General features: G+C 39.4%; 1 protein-coding gene across 3 annotated transcripts in view; it reads left to right on the top strand.

Moving 5' to 3' along the window:
• Positions 1 to 18,998, top strand: part of GALK2 (galactokinase 2) — a 154,758-nt gene that overhangs the window by 11,120 nt on the left and 124,640 nt on the right. The window contains exon 1 of one of the 3 annotated variants that reach the window (XM_027554051.1): positions 3,288 to 3,511. The exons of 1 other annotated variant lie outside the window; for it this stretch is intronic. In XM_027554051.1, the coding sequence (XP_027409852.1) occupies positions 3,459 to 3,511 (53 nt within the window). In that variant the 5' untranslated portion in view covers positions 3,288 to 3,458. One more of the 3 variants, XM_027554050.1, reaches the window with a different exon arrangement.

Raw genomic sequence — 18,998 nt, 5'->3', positions numbered from 1 at the left:
ATTTGTGCATGGAATGCTGTAGCTGTATTCCCTTTGCTATTCCCCATACAACCTCCTTTTAATTTTGGGGACTATCAAACTTCTACTTTTTAACAATTGACTTCAGATTTCAGAGATTCCTGTTTATTCCTTTTGACTTCTTTTAAACCAGAGCTTTCCCCTATTTCCTTCACATTTTTCCTACTTCTCAGAATCTATACCTATCTTGTCTCTACCCCTAGTCTTTCGTCTCTATCCTTATTCTTATGTTAGTTTATAATTTAGATTTTAAACCTTATTGTAAGTGTGGCCATGTGTAAAAGGGCTTCCCAGGTGGCTCAGCAGTAAAGATTCTGCATGCAGTGCAGGAGCTGCAGGAGATGCAGGTTCCATCCCTGGGTCGGGAAGATGCCCTGGAGGAGGAAATGGTTGCATCCCACTCCACTGTTCTTGCCTGAAAAGTCCCAAGAACAGAGGAGCCTGACAAGCTACAGTCCATGGGGTCACAAAGAGTCAGACATGACTGACGCAACTTGAGCACACCAAATGAAAAAATAAAGAACTGAGAGGTTCAAGATTTGTGAAAATAAAAATTCTGTAAAATTTAGACATTAAACGTTTATCAGATAGGTCTAATAAGGACCAAAGGAATATCTTAAAATTGAAAAAAGAACAGCATTTTTTCACTTGATAAGATTGTTGGGAAGATTTAAAGAGAATAATAATATGTGAAATGCTTACTTACATATCAGGAAGCCTGGCATAAGGAAGATAGCATAAGAAAGCAATGTTAATTTTGGTTTTTGGTTTCTATTAGGAGTTCTTTAGTAGTTTGAAAATAAGTTATTTTAAGAGCAATGTTTTATTAAAATTACAATGTATACACTTTAATTTGGGGACAAAAGTTACTAATTCAATAATTTTTTAAAGCATACTTCAGTAAGGTCTCAGGGTCTCACCAGAGGTCACACATTCAGAATAGGCTGGGGTAGGAGTCTAGGACCTGGGTTTTCATTCCAGCCTTTACTCTTTCACTTTGGGGCCATCATTTCAAAAAAGCGAGTTTTACTAGTTGCTCTAAAAGGTGCTTTCTAGTCTGTATCAGTTTTGCTGAGACTACAATAGAAATGTATTCAAGATTTGCCTAATAATTTGTCATCATGTTTCATTTATCAGAGTTAATATTTGACCATCAAATACACATTTAATAGAAAATATTCTTTTATGAATGAGAGTATCAGTAGTCAATATTTTCTTTCTCTTTCTTTTTGCCACACTGTGCAACTTGCAGGATCTTAGTTCCCCAATCAGAGATTGAATCCTAAACCCAGACCCCAGTAATGAAAGCGCTGAGGACTGCCAGAGATTTCCTTTATGGTGCTTTCACTGCTGGGGCCAGGTCTGGGGTTCAATCCCTGGTCCAGGAACTAAGATCCTGCAAGTTGTGAGAACAAACAAAGCATATAAAATGAGCTTGTTTGGGACAATTTTTAAAACAGTATTTTCAGAACTTCAAAATTTACCTATTTTTCAATGACCATAGAAAATGTGTTAGAAATATATCGGACATACTTTCCTTTCCCATATTTACTGATGTTCCTAAGAATTTTACATTTTTTTTCTCACTTAGGGTCTTTCCACATTCAAACCTATTTACAGAGATGACAGTAAGTGACCCTTGATGCTACTGCTACTGCTAAGTCACTTCAGTCGTGTCTGACTCTGTGCGACCCCATAGAAGGCAGCCCATCAGGCTCCCCCATTCCTGGGATTCTCCAGGCAAGAACACTGGAGTGGGTTGCCATTTTCTTCTCCAGTGCATGAAAGTGAAAAGTGAAAGTAGAGTCATTCAGTTGTGTCCGACTCTTAGCGACCCCATGGACTGCAGCCTACCAGGCTCCTCCTTCCATGGGATTTTCCAGGCAAGAGCACTGGAGTGGGGTGCCATTGCCTTCTACTCAAGAGTAAACCACAATAACCATCCTACTGGGATTTATTGGGGTTCAAAAACAGAGATATAACTGCTTCATTTCAAAGTGATAAGGAGGGACTGAAATAATAGTGAGAGAGTAGCTCTGAGACCTGGAGAAGGCAATGGCCACCCACTCCAGTACTCTTGCCTGGAAAATCCCATGGACAGAGGGGCCTGGTAGGATGCAGTCCATGGGGTCGCACAGAGTCAGACACGACTGAAGCAACTTAGCAGCAGTAGCAGCAGCAGCTCTGAGACCAGACCAATGTTGTTTCTATGATGTTTCATTTACAGTAACAGCTCAGGGTGCCGGGAGATACAGTCCTTTTAGCTAGTCTTTGACACTGTCAATTCATACTTCAGCCTTCATTTCCCTTTTACCCTTCCCCAACACACACATATAGAAGTTCAGGAATGGCAAATTGTTGAATGTCTCTGGGGTATGCCAGTAATCTTATTGTTTTGGGCATGTCAGCCCAAACTTCTTCAAATAGGAAAACTTAGAATAGGTGTATTGGTACCTGGCTTCACATGGGTTTAGTCTCAGCATTCAGAGATACAAAGTACACTACAGCGTTAATAGACTTGAAGTTTAATTCAAGTTTTGCTACCAATTAACAGTGCAACCTTAAAGGCAAGTCACTTTACCTTTCAGTCATTCATTCAGCGCATCTTACTTGCTGATTAGAAAACCAGTCTCCCAAGTACTGTTCTGGGTGCTGGGGATTCACACTTGCTACCTTCAAGTTGTTTACCTTCTAGTGGTAGTGATGGTGAAAGTGGTGAGACAGACAATAAATACGTGGAAGTTGTGAGAACAATGAAGGAAAGCAGTAATATAATAAGAGTGACGAGGTGGATGGGGGTGGTGTGCTTCTTGAGATACAGTGAGATGTCTCTAGGCAAGCGAAAAAGCAAGAGTATCTGGCATTTGGAAAGCCATGTATTTTCTTCTTTTAATTATTATGTTCTGGGAAGGCCCACCAATGCCTCTATTCTGGAAATAAATGCAAATATGTTTATGTCAAGCTCCACATCAATTTGATAGTCTAATTTTTGAAGTAATCTATTTAAGAAGAAATAAGTAAATATTTTAGTGTTATTTGGAGGAAGTTGCTGCTGGCCATTAAAGAAAAAAAAAAAGACCCTCTAACAATAATAATAATAATAAAAGCAAACTAAGGTGCCAAGTTATAATTCTGTGCTCAGACTTATGCCCAGGATGCAAAAAGAAAACCTCCTTATCTGTGCTGGGCTCAGGGGCTCAGAGCAGCAAGGCCGAAATACCTGACAGCTGTCGGGAAGGCTCCGAGCCCCAGAGCCCAGGGAGGAGGAGCCACGGGAGGGGCCGACTGGAAGCAGCCACCTCAGCGAAGAGGCAGGATTTCCGCGGGGTGAATGCCGGTGTCTCCCGGAAGAAAGGGCTCCTGCTGCAGATGTCCCGTGATTACCTCGGAAGTCTTGCTTCGCCGGTTGAAACTGCAGAATAAAGAAGGATTAGCAAAATATGGCTACGGAGGGCCCTGCCGTGCGTCGAGTCCAAGTGGCAGAACATCCCAGGTGGGGGAGAGGACATGCCCGCGCTTTCGGATCGCTTGGGTTGGATAGATGTAGAGGCTGTCAGGGCTTTCGGCTCTTCCAGAAGCAGACAGAATCCTTGGGATGTTACAAGGTCACTTGGCTGGGACCGCGCCGTAAAGTCTGTCCAACCTTGTTCACTACCAAGGTGTGTGTCTTGCTTCACCCATGCAGATCCTTCTTTCCCTTGCAGAAGGGTGGGACACTTTATGCTGGGCTTCAGCAGAAAAACCCAAATTAATTTTCAGCCTCTTCTTTCTTTGTTTTGCCTGCCAGCTGATAGTACTTTTTAAAGTCTTCCTTTTAAAATATTGAAAGCAATCAAATACAGCCAAAACAAAAACAGGAAAATGACCCCCAAACCAAAAAACCCCCTTGGTCTCTGCATCCTTTTAAACAAATCATGGAACCTATGCACCTTCACTTAGGGAATTAATCTGCTGCCAGTACCTAGCTACAGAATAATTACCAGCTTAAGTGATACCACCTGGGGTTATTTTCATTTGCGGTCATCTTGCAAATACTTAATGGAAATACTTGTTTGTGACATAGGACAGAAATCTCATAGAATGAAATCTCCACCTGCTGGGTATTAGCTCTATTGCTTTTCTAAGGTTGGCTTTGCTCCCCTTTCGTTGTTCCTAAGTTTTAGTATTTGTTCTCTGTTAACTTTTTTCTCTATAATTAAGTCTTAAAGTTCTCTCTACTTCCTGGTTTATGACTGTCATGTGACAGTTAACAATATTACAGCATACTAAAACTTGAAAATGCTTTTTCACCCTTGAAACATAAAAGAGTGGGTCTTTAGTTACGAGAAAGATATGTACTTTTTGATTCTGGAGACCAGCACAACCTTGGATGAGTTACAAGTGTCATATATTATTCTGTGTTTCCATTTTATGCCATTTTAGTCATAATGCTTGATATTTCTATAGTTACCCTATGAGAAGGGGGATGGTAACATGTACTAAAAGTGAAGAACTGTTTACTAAATTTCCTTTGAGTTGTTTCTTGCCTTAAAGGACCTTTACAGTATTTATCCATGCATGCATGTGTGTTAAGTTGCTTCAGTTGTGTCTGACTCTTTGTGACCCTGAGGACTGTAGCCCGCCAGGCTCCTCTGTCTGTTGGATTTTTCAGGCAAGAATACTGGAGTGGATTGCCATGCCCTCCTCCAGGGGATCTTCCTGACCAAGGGATCCAACCTGCGTCTCTTATGTCTCCTGCATTGTCAGGAGGGCTCTTTACCACTGGCACCACCTGGGAAGCCCAGTTGTTTATGCAGCAGACACTTGTTAATGTTTAGTGTTCTGTGCTAGCTACGGCAGAGGTCATATAGTAGTCCAGTAAGGGTGCATTTTGCCATTTTCTTGTTTTCCACTTAATACAGTTATTAACTTCAAGCAATGTTTGAGCCACTTATTCATTTTATCAGGAGTGAGTCCAGTTAAGTCTAGAGAGTATATCTACAAACCCACCTAACTGTTCATATGTTACAATATGCTGAAAGGGAAAAACATGCATGAGTGTCCCATTATCAGATTGTCCTTTTTTGGAACTTCTGCTCTTTCTTCAGCATACTGTCAACTGGAAAAACACACAACATGAGAGTTGTGAGTTAAGTTTTATTTGGGGCATAATGAGGACGATAGCCTTGGAGGCAGCATTTCAGATAACTCTTAGAAACTGCTCTGAAGAGGTAGGGTGGAAGGTCAATATGTGTGTGATTTTGGTGAAGTGGACTACTTGCTATCAAGCAAACATTATTTTGCAGAAAGTTGCTGCTAGTCTCATGAAGGTTACTGCTAGTCACAAGGAGCAGATGCCACCATGAAGGATGTTAATACTTTTCTAAATCTGAGGAGATGCAAGAATTGGACTCATAAACTCTTCTGAAAATATCTGTCTGAAGGCCTGTTCTGCCGGTTTTTCCCAGAGCATCAAGTGCCTCATTCCTGATCTCCACCCTGAACTCCTTTCAGGGTATGTTGAGGGTCAATGGTCACAGCAGCTTGCATTTAATCCTTATAGAGGTAGATGGCAGGTGTCAATTTTAGTTGGCAATGCCTTTTCAGCTTCACAGGGCACTTTTTTTTTTTTTTTTAGAACAGGAAGTTGTTCAGTCGTGTCCAACTCTTTGCGACCCCATGGACTGTACTCCACCAGGATTCTCCATCCATGGGATTTTCCAGCCAAAAGTACTGGAGTGGGTTGCCATTTCCTTCTCCAGGGGATCTTCCTGATCCAGGGATCGAACCCGGGTCTCCTGCATTGCAGGCAGATGCTTTACCATCTGACCCACCAGGGCACATGACCTTCTGAGTAAAGGGACTAGTCAACCATGTCATATATTTTAGTAAACTTAATTTCTTTTTTATTCATTAAAAAAAAATCAAATAGAAATAGAAACTCTAATTTCTTTTTCTGTATCCCAATCTTGCTTGCTTCCTGTACTTCAGATCCCACTGTTCTAAGTTTTCATTCTTAGCATTTCTTTGCATTTAGAACCACAGTTCTAAATAGATCAGTTTATAGACGTACTATCTAGATTTAACTGAATTCACTCCTGATAAAATGAACTACTGATCTAAGTTTCTGTGCATTCTCTTCTCTTTTCCTTCTCTTTGGGATTAAATTTTATTAAAAATTTTTTTTTTTTTTTTTTAGTTTTTTAAAGTTTTTATTTTATTATTTATTTTTTAAGTTTGCTTACACCAGGTCTTAGTTGTGGTACACAGGCTTAGTTTCCCCATGGTACATGAGATCCCAGTTCCCTCATCAGGGATTGATTCCGCATCCCCAGTATTAGAAGGTGGATTCTTAACCACTAGACCACAAGGAAGTCCCATGAGATTAAATTTTAAATTGTTAGATTATTATTGCTTTTTGGTAACAGCTTTATTGATATATAATTCACATACTATATAGTTCAATTGTTTAGAATTTACAATTAAATCATTTTTGGTATATTCACAGGATTGTGCAACCATCACCATAATCAAACTTAGAACATTCCCATCCCCACCCCCCACAAAGAACTCTGCATCTGTTAAGCTTTCACTTCCTTAATACCTGCAAGCCCTAAGCAAATTCTAATGTACTCTTTGTAGATTTACTTCTTCTGCTGCTGCTGCTGCTAAGTCGCTTCAGTTGTATCCGACTCTGTGCGACCGCATAGACGGCAGCCCACCAAGCTCCCCCATCCCTGGGATTTTCCAGGCAAGAACACTGGAGTGGGTTGCCATTTCCTTCTCCAGTGCATGAAAGTGAAAAGTGAAAGTGAAGTCGCTCAGTCATGTCCGACTTTTAGCGACCCCATGGACTGCAGCCTACCAGGCCCCTCCGTCCATGGGATTTTCCAGGCAAGAGTACTGGAGTGGGTTGCCATTGCCTTCTCTGTTACTTATTCTAGACCATTCAAATAAATGGAATCAGATAATATGTTTTTGTCTAAGTGTGTGACTGGCTTCTTTCACTTAATACAATGTTTCAAGGTTCAACCATGTTGTAACATGTTATCAATATGTCATTCCTTTTTATGATTGAATAATATTCTGTTGTTTGACATACAACATTTTGTTTACTCATTCATCAATTGATGGGCATTTCGGTTGCTTCCACCTTTTGGCTCTATGATTAATGGTGCTGTATAAACACATTCTTAATATGAAAGATTTGAATTTTTTAAAAGTATAGTTAGTAAAGCCTGAAAACCCTACAGTTCTTATTCTTATGATCTGATTCTTATCCTTACTGCCAATACTTACTTCCCTTCTTAGAAGTTTCATTTGTTTTGTTTCCTTGTGATATCATTGTATCCTTTTGGTATCATTGTATCTTTATCATATTGTTAACATTTTTATAAAAATTGTATTATATTCATATAAGTAGAATCATATTTGGTTTTCTGTAATTTACTTTTTTCCACTTAATATTTCTTAGAGATTCTGATATATCACTCCATAAAGATATATTTTATTTTTTAATGACAATTTCGTAGTACTAATATGATTATTTAACCACTCAATTATTAGAGTATACATTGAAGTTTCCAATTTTTCACTCACAAATATTGCTGCATTGCTGCAGTAAAAATCTTTATACATTTATCCTTAAGCATTTTTTATGTTTCCTTAAGCTCGTTCATGAAAATGGAACCGGGTCAAAGGTAATAAACATTTAAAATTTTGGTAGTTTCAAAAAATAAAAATAAAAATTTAATAGTTGCTGCCAAATGGCCCTGCCACCTCCCAAAAAGATGTTATTAGATTGTCTGATTCTAGTTAGTTTTTAGAAACTCCTTATGTATGTATGTATGTTTTGAATGAATATTTTTGAATAAACCCGTATGATGTTTTATATGTTTTAGGTATATTATTCCCAGTTTAACAATTTTCCTTTGACTTTATGTTTTTGTTGTGTAGACATTTTATATTTTATGTAGTGTGTTACAGTGTTGAATGATAGTATCCTTGTCTTGATTTTTATTTTAATGGGAAAGCTTTTAATATTTTTGTCATCAAATATGTGATGTTTGCTATTTCTGGCAAGTAGCCTTGATTAAATTAAGGACATTTTCTTTTTTTCTAGTATGTCAAGAGCTATTTTATTTTAAATTTAAACTTTTGTTAAAAACTTGGGAATGTCTATTGAATTATACTGGAGTGGGTAGCCTTTCCCTTCTCCAGGGGATCTTCCCAACCCAGGGACTGAACCAGGTCTCCCACATTGCAGGTGGATTCTTTACCAGCTGTACCACAAGGGAAGCCCAGTAATACTGGAGTGGGTAGCCTATCCCTTCTCCAGGGGATCTTCCCAACCCAGGAATTAAACCAGGGTCTCCTGCATTGCAGGTAGATTCTTTACCAACTGAGCTACCAGGGAAGCTCTATATATACATAAATATATGTGTATATATATATCTGCATATTTTGTGATCATGGAGCTATCCCTTCTCCAAGGGATCTTACTGACCCAGGAATCGAACTGGGGTCTTCTGCATTGCAGGCAGTTTCTTTACCAACTGAGCTATCAGGGAAGCTCTATATATACATAAATATATGTATATATATATATCTGCATATTTTGAGATCATGGAACTATCCCTTCTCCAAGGGATCTTACTGACCCAGGAATCGAACTGGGGTCTCCTGCATTGCAGGCAGTTTCTTTACCAACTGAGCTATCAGGGAAGCCCCATATATACATACATATATGTATACATATGTGTCTGCTTATTTTGAGAAGATCATGGAGTTATCGAGTTTTTTCCCTTTTTATTAAGTTAGAATAGTATATTTAATCAACATAGTTCCTAGTACTACTTCATATTCCTGGAAAAAGCTCTGGTCACATATATTATAAAATAATCTATGTTGGATTAAATTTACCAATATTTTATTTAGATTTTTTTATACCATTTTAACAAGTGAGAGTAGCCTATAGTTTGCTTTTGGGGGCTATTTGTAAGTGTTAGTAGAAGGGTTATACTATTCCCAAAATTGGATGGGAAGGCTTTCCACCACTTCTATTAGAACCATTTATGAAAAAAAAAAATTTTTTTTTAAAGGTCTTACAGGACTAACACATAGTCTTTTCTGGGTCTTGTTAAGGGGATTATTTCCAACTACTTTGTATGTTTCTGTTTTCTGTTTCTCCTGTCAAAGTCAAGCAGGGATGGGGAATTTTAACTCCTCAGTTTGGGTCAGTTCAGTTAGGTCAGTCGCTCAGTCGGGTCCGACTCTTTGCAACCCCATGAATTGCAGCACGCCAGGCCTCCCTGTCCATCACCAACTCCCAGACTTCACCCAAACTCATGTCCATCGAGTCAGTGATGCCATCCAGCCATCTCATCCTCTGTCATCCCCTTCTCCTCCTGCCCCCAATCCCTCCCAGCATCAGAGTCTTTTCCAATGAGTCAACTCTTCGCATGAGGTGGCCAAAGTACTGGAGTTTCAGCTTTAGCATCAGTCCTTCCAAAGAACACCCAGGACTGATCTCCTTCAGAATGGACTGGTTGGATCTCCTTGCAGTCCAAGGGACTCTCAAGGGTCTTCTCCAACACCACAGTTCAAAAGCATCAATTCTTCAGCGCTCAGCTTTCTTCACAGTCCAACTCTCACATCCATACATGACCACTGGAAAAACCATAGCCTTGACTAGATGGACTTTTGTTGGCAAAGTAATGTCTCTGCTTTTGAATATGCTATCTAGGTTGGTCATAACTTTCCTTCCAAGGAGTAAGCGTCTTTTAATTTCATGGCTGCAGTCACCATCTGCAGTGATCTTGGAGCCCCCCTAAATAAAGTCTGACACTGTTTCCACTGTTTCCCCATCTATTTCCCATGAAGTGATGGGACCACATGCCATGATCTTAGTTTTCTGAATGTTGAGCTTTAAGCCAACTTTTTCACTCTCCTCTTTCACTTTTCATGAAGAGGCTTTTTAGTTTCTCTTCACTTTCTGCCATAAGGGTGATATCATCTGCATATCAGTTTGAGTAGTGGGAACTTATTTCTGTGGGCTCCTGTGTCCTTCTGACATGTTACTGTTATTGTGAGCACTTTACTTTCTGCCACAACAATATGTTCCAAGATTGTACTATACTGTCCCTGCTCCAGCTCTGGAATTATTTCTTCCGAATCCTGATTTCTTTTGAAACCAAGATCTAAACACTGGATGCTCATTGCTATTGGGATGTTAATGCTTCTAGGCCATCTCAGTGCTTCACTTTGCTTCTTTCTTATAACAAAATTTTATGACAATCACTTGATAAAAATTTCTAGAAGCTATATTCTTTTTTAATAATTTCATATTACTTCATTTTGTAAATAGACCATACCTTATCTTCCCAGGTGGCACTAGTGGTAAAGAACCTGCCTGCCAGTGCAGGAGATGTAAGAGAGGAGGGTTCGATCTCTGGGTAGGGAAGATCCTCTGGAGGAGGAAATGGCAACCCATTCCAGTGTTCTTGCCTGAACAATTCCTTGGACAGAGTAGCGTGGTGGGCTATAGTCCATGGGATTGCAAAGAGTCGGACTTGTCAGAAGCAATTTAGCACGCATACATGCAGGTTGTTTCTGGTGTTTTGCAGTTACAATTCTGTAATGAATAATCTCATGAATATGTATTTTCATATTGCTGGAGAATACCTTTAGGGAAAATTTTTCACATAAGCTTGTTGGGTAAAATTTAGTGCCAATGTATTTTTGTTAGATACAAAGTTTTGCCCAATTCACCCTCAAATGTGTTGTCCTGCTTTGCATTCCCAACCCAGTACCTCTTTCCACAGAACCTCACCAACAGAGTGTGTTGTTACTTTTTAATATTCAGTCTTCTGGTATCTTGGTGTAGTTTTAATTTGCATGTCTCTAATTTCATGTGCTTAAGGTTCATTTATGAACTACTCTTAGTATGGATTTTCTGTTCTTTTGCACATTTTTCTGTCAGATTTTTGTTAATTTTTCACTTCAGTTTTTGAGTTTTTAGAATTGTAGTTGATTTACAATGTTATATTTGTTTTAGGTGTACAACATAGTGATTCAATATTTTTATAGATTATATTCCATTTAAAGTTATTACAAAATAATCAGCTGTATTTCCCTTTGCTGTACAATATATCCTTGTTGCTTATCTATTTTATACTTAGTAGTTATGTCTCTTAATCCCATGGCCCTATCTTGCTCCTCTTTGCTTCCTTCTCCCCACTGGTAATCACTTACTTGTTCTCTATATCTGTGAGTCTGTTTATGTTTTGTTATATACATTCATCTGTTTTACTTTTTAAATTCCACATGTAGGTGATCAGTTCAGTTCAGTTCAGTCGCTCAGTCGTGTCTGACTCTTTCGACCCCATGAATCGCAGCACACTGGGCTTCCCTGTCCATCACCAACTCCCGGAGTTCACCCAGACTCATGTCCATCGAGTCAGTGATGCCATCCAGCCATCTCATCCTCTGTCATCCCCTTCTCCTTCTGCCCCCAATCCCTCCCAGCATCAGAGTCTTTTCCAATGAGTCAACTCTTCGCATGAGGTGGCCAAAGTACTGGAGTTTCAGCTTTAGCATCAGTCCTTCCAAAGAACACCCAGGACTGATCTCCTTCAGAATGGACTGGTTGGATCTCCTTGCAGTCCAAGGGACTCTCAAGGGTCTTCTCCAACACCACAGTTCAAAAGCATCAATTCTTCAGCGCTCAGCTTTCTTCACAGTCCAACTCTCACATCCATACATGACCACAGGAAAAACCATAGCCTTGAGTAGACGAACCTTTGTTGGCAAAGTAATGTCTCTGCTTTTGAATATGCTATCTAGGTTGGTCCTAACTCGTCTTCCAAGGAGTAAGCGTCTTTTAATTTCATGGCTGCAGTCACCATCTGCAGTGATTTTGGAGTCCAAAAAAATAAAGTCTGACACTGTTTCCACTGTTTCCCTATCTATTTCCCATGAAGTGATGGGACCAGATGCCATGATCTTAGTTTTCTGAATGTTGAGCTTTAAGCTAACTTTTTCACTCTCCTCTTTCACTTTCATCAAGAGGCTTTTTAGTTCCTCTTCACTTTCTGCCATAAGGGTGGTGTCATCTGCATATCTGAGGTTATTGATATTTCTCCTGGCAATCTTGATTCCAGCTTGTGCTTCTTCCAGCACAGCGTTTCTCATGATGTATGCTGCATATAAATTAAATAAGCAGGGTGACAATATACAGCCTTGACGAACTCCTTTTCCTATTTGGAACCAGTCTGTTGTTCCATGTCCAGTTCTAACTGTTGCTTCCTGACCTGCATATAGGTTTCTCAAGAGGCAGGTCAGGTGGTCTGGTATTCCCATCTCTTGAAGAATTTTCCACAGTTTATTGTGATCCATACAGCCAAAGGCTTTGGCATAGTCAATAAAGCAGAAATAGATGCTTTTCTGGAATTCGCTTGCTTTTTCCATGATCCAGTGGATGTTGGCAATTTGATCTCTGGCTCCTCTGTCTTTTCTGAAACCAGCTTGAACATCTGGAAGTTCACAGTTCACGTATTGCTGAAGCCTGGCTTGGAGAATTTTGAGCATTACTTTACTAGCGTGTGAGGTGAGTGCAATTGTGCGGTCATTTGAGCATTCTTTGGCATTGCCTTTCTTTGGAATTGGAATGAAAACTGACCTTTTCCAGTCCTGTGGCCACTGCTGAGTTTTCCAAATGTGCTGGCATATTGTGTGCAGCACTTTCACAGCATCATCTTTCAGGATTTGAAAAGCTCCACTGGAATTCCATCACCTCCACTAGCTTTGTTTGTAGTGATGCTTTCTAAGGCCCACTTGACTTCACATTCCAGGATGTCTGGCTCTAGGTCAGTGATCACACCATCGTGATTATCTGGGTTGTGAAGATCTTTTTTGTACAGTTCTTCTGTGTATTCATGCCACCTCTTCTTAATATCTACCTCTTCTGTTAGGTCCATACCATTTCTGTCCTTTATTGTGCCCATCTTTGCATGAAATGTTCCCTTGGTATCTCTAATTTTCTTGAAGAGATCTCTAGTCTTTCCCATTCTGTTGTTTTCCTCTATTTCTTTGCATTGATCACTGAAGAAGGCTTTCTTATCTCTTCTTGCTATTCTTTGGAACTCTGCATTCAGATGCTTATATCTTTCCTTCTCTCCTTTGCTTTTTGCTTCTCTTCTTTTCACAGCTATTTGTAAGGCCTCCCCAGACAGCCATTTTGCTTTTTTGCATTTCTTTTCCATGGGGATGGTCTTGATCCCTGTCTACTGTACAATGTCACGAACCTCGTTCCATAGTTCATCAGGCACTCTATCAGATCTAGTCCCTTAAATCTATTTCTCACTTCTACTGTATAATCATAATGGATTTGATTTAGGTCATACCTGAATGGTCTAGTGGTTTCCCTAATTCCTTCATTTTAAGTCTGAATTTGGCAATAAGGAGTTCATGGTCTGAGCCACAGTCAGCTCCTGGTCTTGTTTTTGCTGATTGTATAGAGCTTCTCCATTTTCGGCTGCAAAGAATATAATCAATCTGATTTCAGTGTTGACCATCTGATGATGTCTATGTGTAGAGTCTTCTCTTGTGTTGTTGGAAGAGGGTGTTTGCTATGACCAGTGCATTTTCTTGGCAAAACTCTATTAGCCTTTGCCCTGCTTTATTCCATATTCCAAGGCCAAATTTGCCTATTACTCCAGGTGTTTCTTGACTTCCTACTTTTGCATTCCAGTCCCCTATAATGAAAAGGACATCTTTTTTGGGTGTTAGTTCTAAAAGGTCTTGTAGGTCTTCATAGAACCATTCAGCTTCAGCTTCTTCATCGTTACTGAGGGGCATAGACTTGGATTACTGTGATATTGAATGATTTGCCTTGGAAACGAACAGAGACCATTCTGTCGTTTTTGAGATTGCATCCAAGTACTGTATTTCAGACTCTCTTGTTGACCATGATGGCTACTCCATTTCTTCTAAGGGATTCCTGCCTGCAGTAGTAGATATAATGGTCATCTGAGTTAAATTCACCCATTCCAGCCCATTTTAGTTCGCTGATTCCTAGAATGTCAACGTTCACTCTTGCCATCTCCTGTTTGACCACTTCCAATTCGCCTTGATTCATGGACCTGACATTCCAGGTTCCTATGCAGTATTGCTCTTTACAGCATCGGACCTTGCCTCTATCACCAATCACATCCACAACTGGGTATTGTTTTTGCTTTGGCTCCATCCCTTCATTCTTTCTGGAGTTATTTCTCCACTGATCTCCAGTAGCATATTGGGCCCCTACTGACCTGGGGTGTTCCTCTTTCAGTATCTTACCATTTTGCCTTTTCATACTGTTCATGGGGTTCTCAAGGCAAGAATACTGAAGTGGTTTGCCATTCCCTTCTCCAGTGGACCACATTCTGTCAGACCTCTCCACCATGACCTGCCCGTCTTGGGTGGCCCCAGGGGCATGGCTTAGTTTCATTGAGTTAAACAAGGCTGTGGTCCTAGTGTGATTAGATTGACTAGTTTTCTGTGATTATGGTTTCAGTGTGTCTACCCTCTGATGCCCTCTTGCAACACCTACCTTCTTACTTGGGTTTGTCTTTCTTGGACGTGGGGTATCTCTTCATGGCTGCTCCAGCAAAGCGCAGCTGCTGCTCCTTACCTTGGACGAGGGGTATGTCCTCACCGCCGCCCCTCCTCACCTTGAACATGGAATAGCTCCTCAAGGCCCTCCTGCGCCTGTGCAGCCACCACTCCTTGGACGTGGGGTTGCTCCTCTTGGCCTCCGCCCCTGGCCTCGGACGTGGGGTAACTCGTCTTGATTGCCGCCGCTCCGGCATGGGGTCCTACCGTCTTCTGCCCCTGACCTCGGACGTTGGGTAGCTCCTCTCGGTCGCACCCTGTGCGCTGTCTCAGCCACCCGTGCCCTGTGCGCCATCGTCGCAGCCACCAGGGCTCTTATGTAGGTGATAACAGAGTATTTGTCTTTCTCTGACTTATTTCACTAAGCATAATATTCTCTAGGTCTATCCACATTATTGCAAACGGCAGATTTTCATTCTTTTTCTGAGTAATATTCCACTCTGTGTGTGTAGATATATATCCATCATATTCATCTATTAATGGATACTTCAGTTATTTCTGTATATTGGTTATTGTAAAGAATGCTGTTATGAACATTGGGAGTACATGTATCTCTTTGAATTAGTGTTTTCATTTTCTTTGGATGTATACCCAGCAGTGAAATTTCTGGATTATGTGGTAGTTGTATTTTTAGTTTCTTTGAGGAGCCTACATACTTTTTCTCATAGTGGCTGTGCCAGATTTATATTCCTACCAACAGTGTAGGAATCACCAACAGTGATTCCTTTTACTCCACATCCTTGCTAACATGTGTGTCTTTTGGATGATAGCCATTCTGATAAGGGTGAGGTGCTATCTTGTTGTGGTTTTGATTTGCATTTCTCTGAAGACTAGTCATGTTGACAATCTTTTCATGTGCCTGGTGGCCATCTCTGTGTCTTTATTTGAAAAAAAAAAAAAGTATATATATATATATTCAGGTTTTCTGCTGATTTTCTAATTGGACTATCTTTTGATATATAGTTGTATTAGCTATTTATGTATGTTGGATATTAACCCTTTATTGGTCATTTCATTTGCAAATATTTTCTCCCATCGAGTAGGTTGTTTTTTCATTTTGTTGATAATTTATTTTGCTGTGCAAAAGCATTTAAGTTTAATTAGATATCATTTATTATTTTTTTTGCTGTTATTTCTTTTGCCTTCAGAGATAAATTAAAAAAATATTGCTATGATTTATGTCAAAGAATTATCCTGTCTGTGTTCTGTTCTAGGAGTGTTATGGTTTCAGAGTTTTTATAAAAAATATAAAGAATATATCTGTAACATATGCTGTAAATATATTCCCTTAGTTTGCTAGTTTTCTTTTGATTTTGATTATGACATTTTCTGCCATGTAAATGTTTCTAAAAATCTTTTGTAGTCAAATTTGTCAGTTTAAAAGTTGCCTCAGAATTTTGAGTCATAGTTAGAGAAACTTTTCTCTATGTTGAGTTATACTGAAATTCACGTGTATTTCTTCCTGGTGCCTGATCCACTTAGAGTTTATTCCTGTGTAAGAGATGGACCTAATTTTATCTTTTCCAGAAAATTTTACCAGTTGTATTAGCACTGTTGATTACTTTGTGTCTTGATGTGAGATGCCAGTTTCCTCATAGACTGGATTTCTATATGTACTTGCATCTATTTTTGAACCTTTTATTCTGTTGAAGTCTGCTTGTCTCTATATGTATTGAAACTTCACTGTTTTCATTACAGAAGCTTTATAGTATGTTTTAATGTTTGGTAGGGTTACTCCTTCCTGATAGTGTTTCTTTTTTTAAATGTTTTATCCACTGTTTCTGCATATTAGTTTTCCACATGAATTTTTATATCAATTTGTCTATATAAGAAAAGCTCGTTGGTATTTTTTGGGAGGATTGTGTTAAATTTATAAATTAACTTGGGAATAATTATCCTTATGATGTTGGGTCATTTTATCCAAGAACAAGGGATGTCTTTCCATTTCTTTGAAACTATTTTCTCTCTTTCAAGAGTGTGTAAAGCTTTTCTTAAATAAATTTTACATATTTCTTGTTAAGTTTATTCCTAAATACTTAGTGTTTTTTCGTTGCTGTGAATAAGGTATATTCTTCCATTATAGTCGTAACTGATGATTATTTATGCATAGGAAGGGTATTCATGTTTGGATGTTTATTTTATATTCTGCTGTCCTTGTGAATTCTTTTATTAAGTTGGTTTTAGCGTTAATCCTCTGGGATTCTCTAGATATCCTACTGTATTATCTCCAAGTAGAGATAGTTTTACTTCTTTTTTGATTTTTATTTCTGTCTAATGATCAAATTGCCAACATCCTTTGGATCATAGAAAAAGCAAGAGAATTCCAGAAAAACATCTATTTCTGCTTTATTGATTACGCCAAAATCTTTGACTCTAGATCACAGCAAACTGTAGAAAATTGTTCAAGAGATGGGAATACCACCTTACTTGCCTCCTGAGAAATCTGTATGCAGGTCAGGAAGCAACAGTTAGAACTGGACATGGAACAACAGACTGGTTCCAAATAGGAAAAGGAGTACATCAAGGCTGTATATTGTCACCGTGCTTATTTAACTTATATGCAGAGTACATCATGCAAAATACCAGGCTGGATAAGGCACAAGCTGGAATCAAGATTGCCAGGAGAAATATCAATAACCTCAGATATGCAGGTGACACCACCCTTATGGTAGAAAACGAAGAAGAACTAAAGAGCCTCTTGATGAAAGTGAAAGAGGAGAATGAAAAAGTTGGCTTAAAACTCAACATTCAGAAAACTAAGATCATGGCATCTAGTCCCATCACTTCATGGCAAATAGATGGGGAAACAATGGAACAGTGAGAGACTTTATTTTTTTGGGCTCCAAAATCACTGCAGATGGTGATTGCAGCCGTGAAATTAAAAGACTCTTGCTCCTTGGAAGAAAAGCTGTGACCAACCTAGACAATATATTAAAAAGCAGAGTCATTACTTTACGAACAAAGGTCCATCTAGTCAAGGCTATGGTTTCCCCAGTAGTCATGTGTGGATGTGAGAGTTGGAGTATGAAGAAAGCTGAGCGCTGAAGAATTGATGCTTTTGAACTGTGGTGTTGGAGAAGACTCTTGAGATCTCTTGGACTGCAAGGAGATCCAACCAGTCAATTCTAAAGGAAATCAGTCCTGAATATTCATTGGAAGGACTGTTGCTGAAGCTGAAACTCCAATACTTTGGCCACTTGATTGGAAGAACTGACTCCTTGGAAAAGATCCTGATTCTGGGAAAGATTGAAGGCAGGAGGAGAAGGGGACGACAGAGGATGAGATGGTTGGATGGCATCACTGACTCGATGGACATGAGCCTGAGCAAACTCCAGGAGTTGGTGACGGACAGGGAAGCCTAGTGTGCTGCAGTCCATGCGGTCACAAAGAGTCGGACACGGCTGAGTGACTGAACTGAAGTGTCTAATTGCATTACCTGTATCTCCAGTACTGTGTGATTAGATGTGGAGACAGTGGAAATTTTTGTCTCACTTTTGATCTTAGTGGAAATGTCTCTAGAATTTCCTCATTAGCTCTTGGATTCAAGACTGAGATATATGTAATCACGTTAAGATAAACACCTTTGGGGACTTCCCTGGTGGTCCAGTGGTTAAGAATTTGCCTGCCAATGCAGGGGACCTGGATTCAGTCCTTGGTCCAGGGAAGATTCCACATGTCGTGGGGCAACTAAGCTTGTGTGCCACAACTACTGAGCCTGCAATCTAAAGCCTGCAAGCCATAATTAGAGTAGTCCCTGCTCCTCACAACTAGAGAGAGCCTGCAAGCATCAACGGAGACCCAGTGCAGCCAAAAATGAATAATTAAGAAAAAATAGAAACACCTTTGGGAATGAATTTTATGACTTCTTAGCATCTATGAAAGTAGTCCTATAATTTTTTTCTTCTTAGATTTAATATGATATATTATTTTAATGGATTATCCTAATATTTTCAACTTTGCATTCCTGGAGTTAATTCCACTTGACATGAACTATTTTCTTAATGTGGTGCTGCCTTATACTTACTGAACTTTTATTAATTACATTTGCATTAATATTCAAAAGTGACATTAGTCTGTAGTTGCGTTTTCTTGGACTATGTTTATCTGGTTTAGGTATCCATACTACACTTGCTTCATAACAAGAATTAGACAATTTTTCTTTGTTTTTCCATGCTCTGGAACAACTTGTGAAACATATGGGCTATCTGATGTTCATGCTTGGGTAGAATTCTCTTGTAAAACATATGGGCTTAATGCATATGTGTCAGTGGTTCTTTGATGAATTTACTTGTTCTATGGAAATGGATCTGTTTTTATAAATTGTATTTCCCTAGGAAATATCCATTTTC

The sequence above is a fragment of the Bos indicus x Bos taurus genome, chromosome 10 (genome assembly GCF_003369695.1).
Source record: "Bos indicus x Bos taurus breed Angus x Brahman F1 hybrid chromosome 10, Bos_hybrid_MaternalHap_v2.0, whole genome shotgun sequence".
Classification (NCBI taxonomy): domain Eukaryota; kingdom Metazoa; phylum Chordata; class Mammalia; order Artiodactyla; family Bovidae; genus Bos; species Bos indicus x Bos taurus.
Note: the sequence above shows the minus strand (reverse complement) of the source record. Positions and strands in the feature narration are given on the sequence as shown.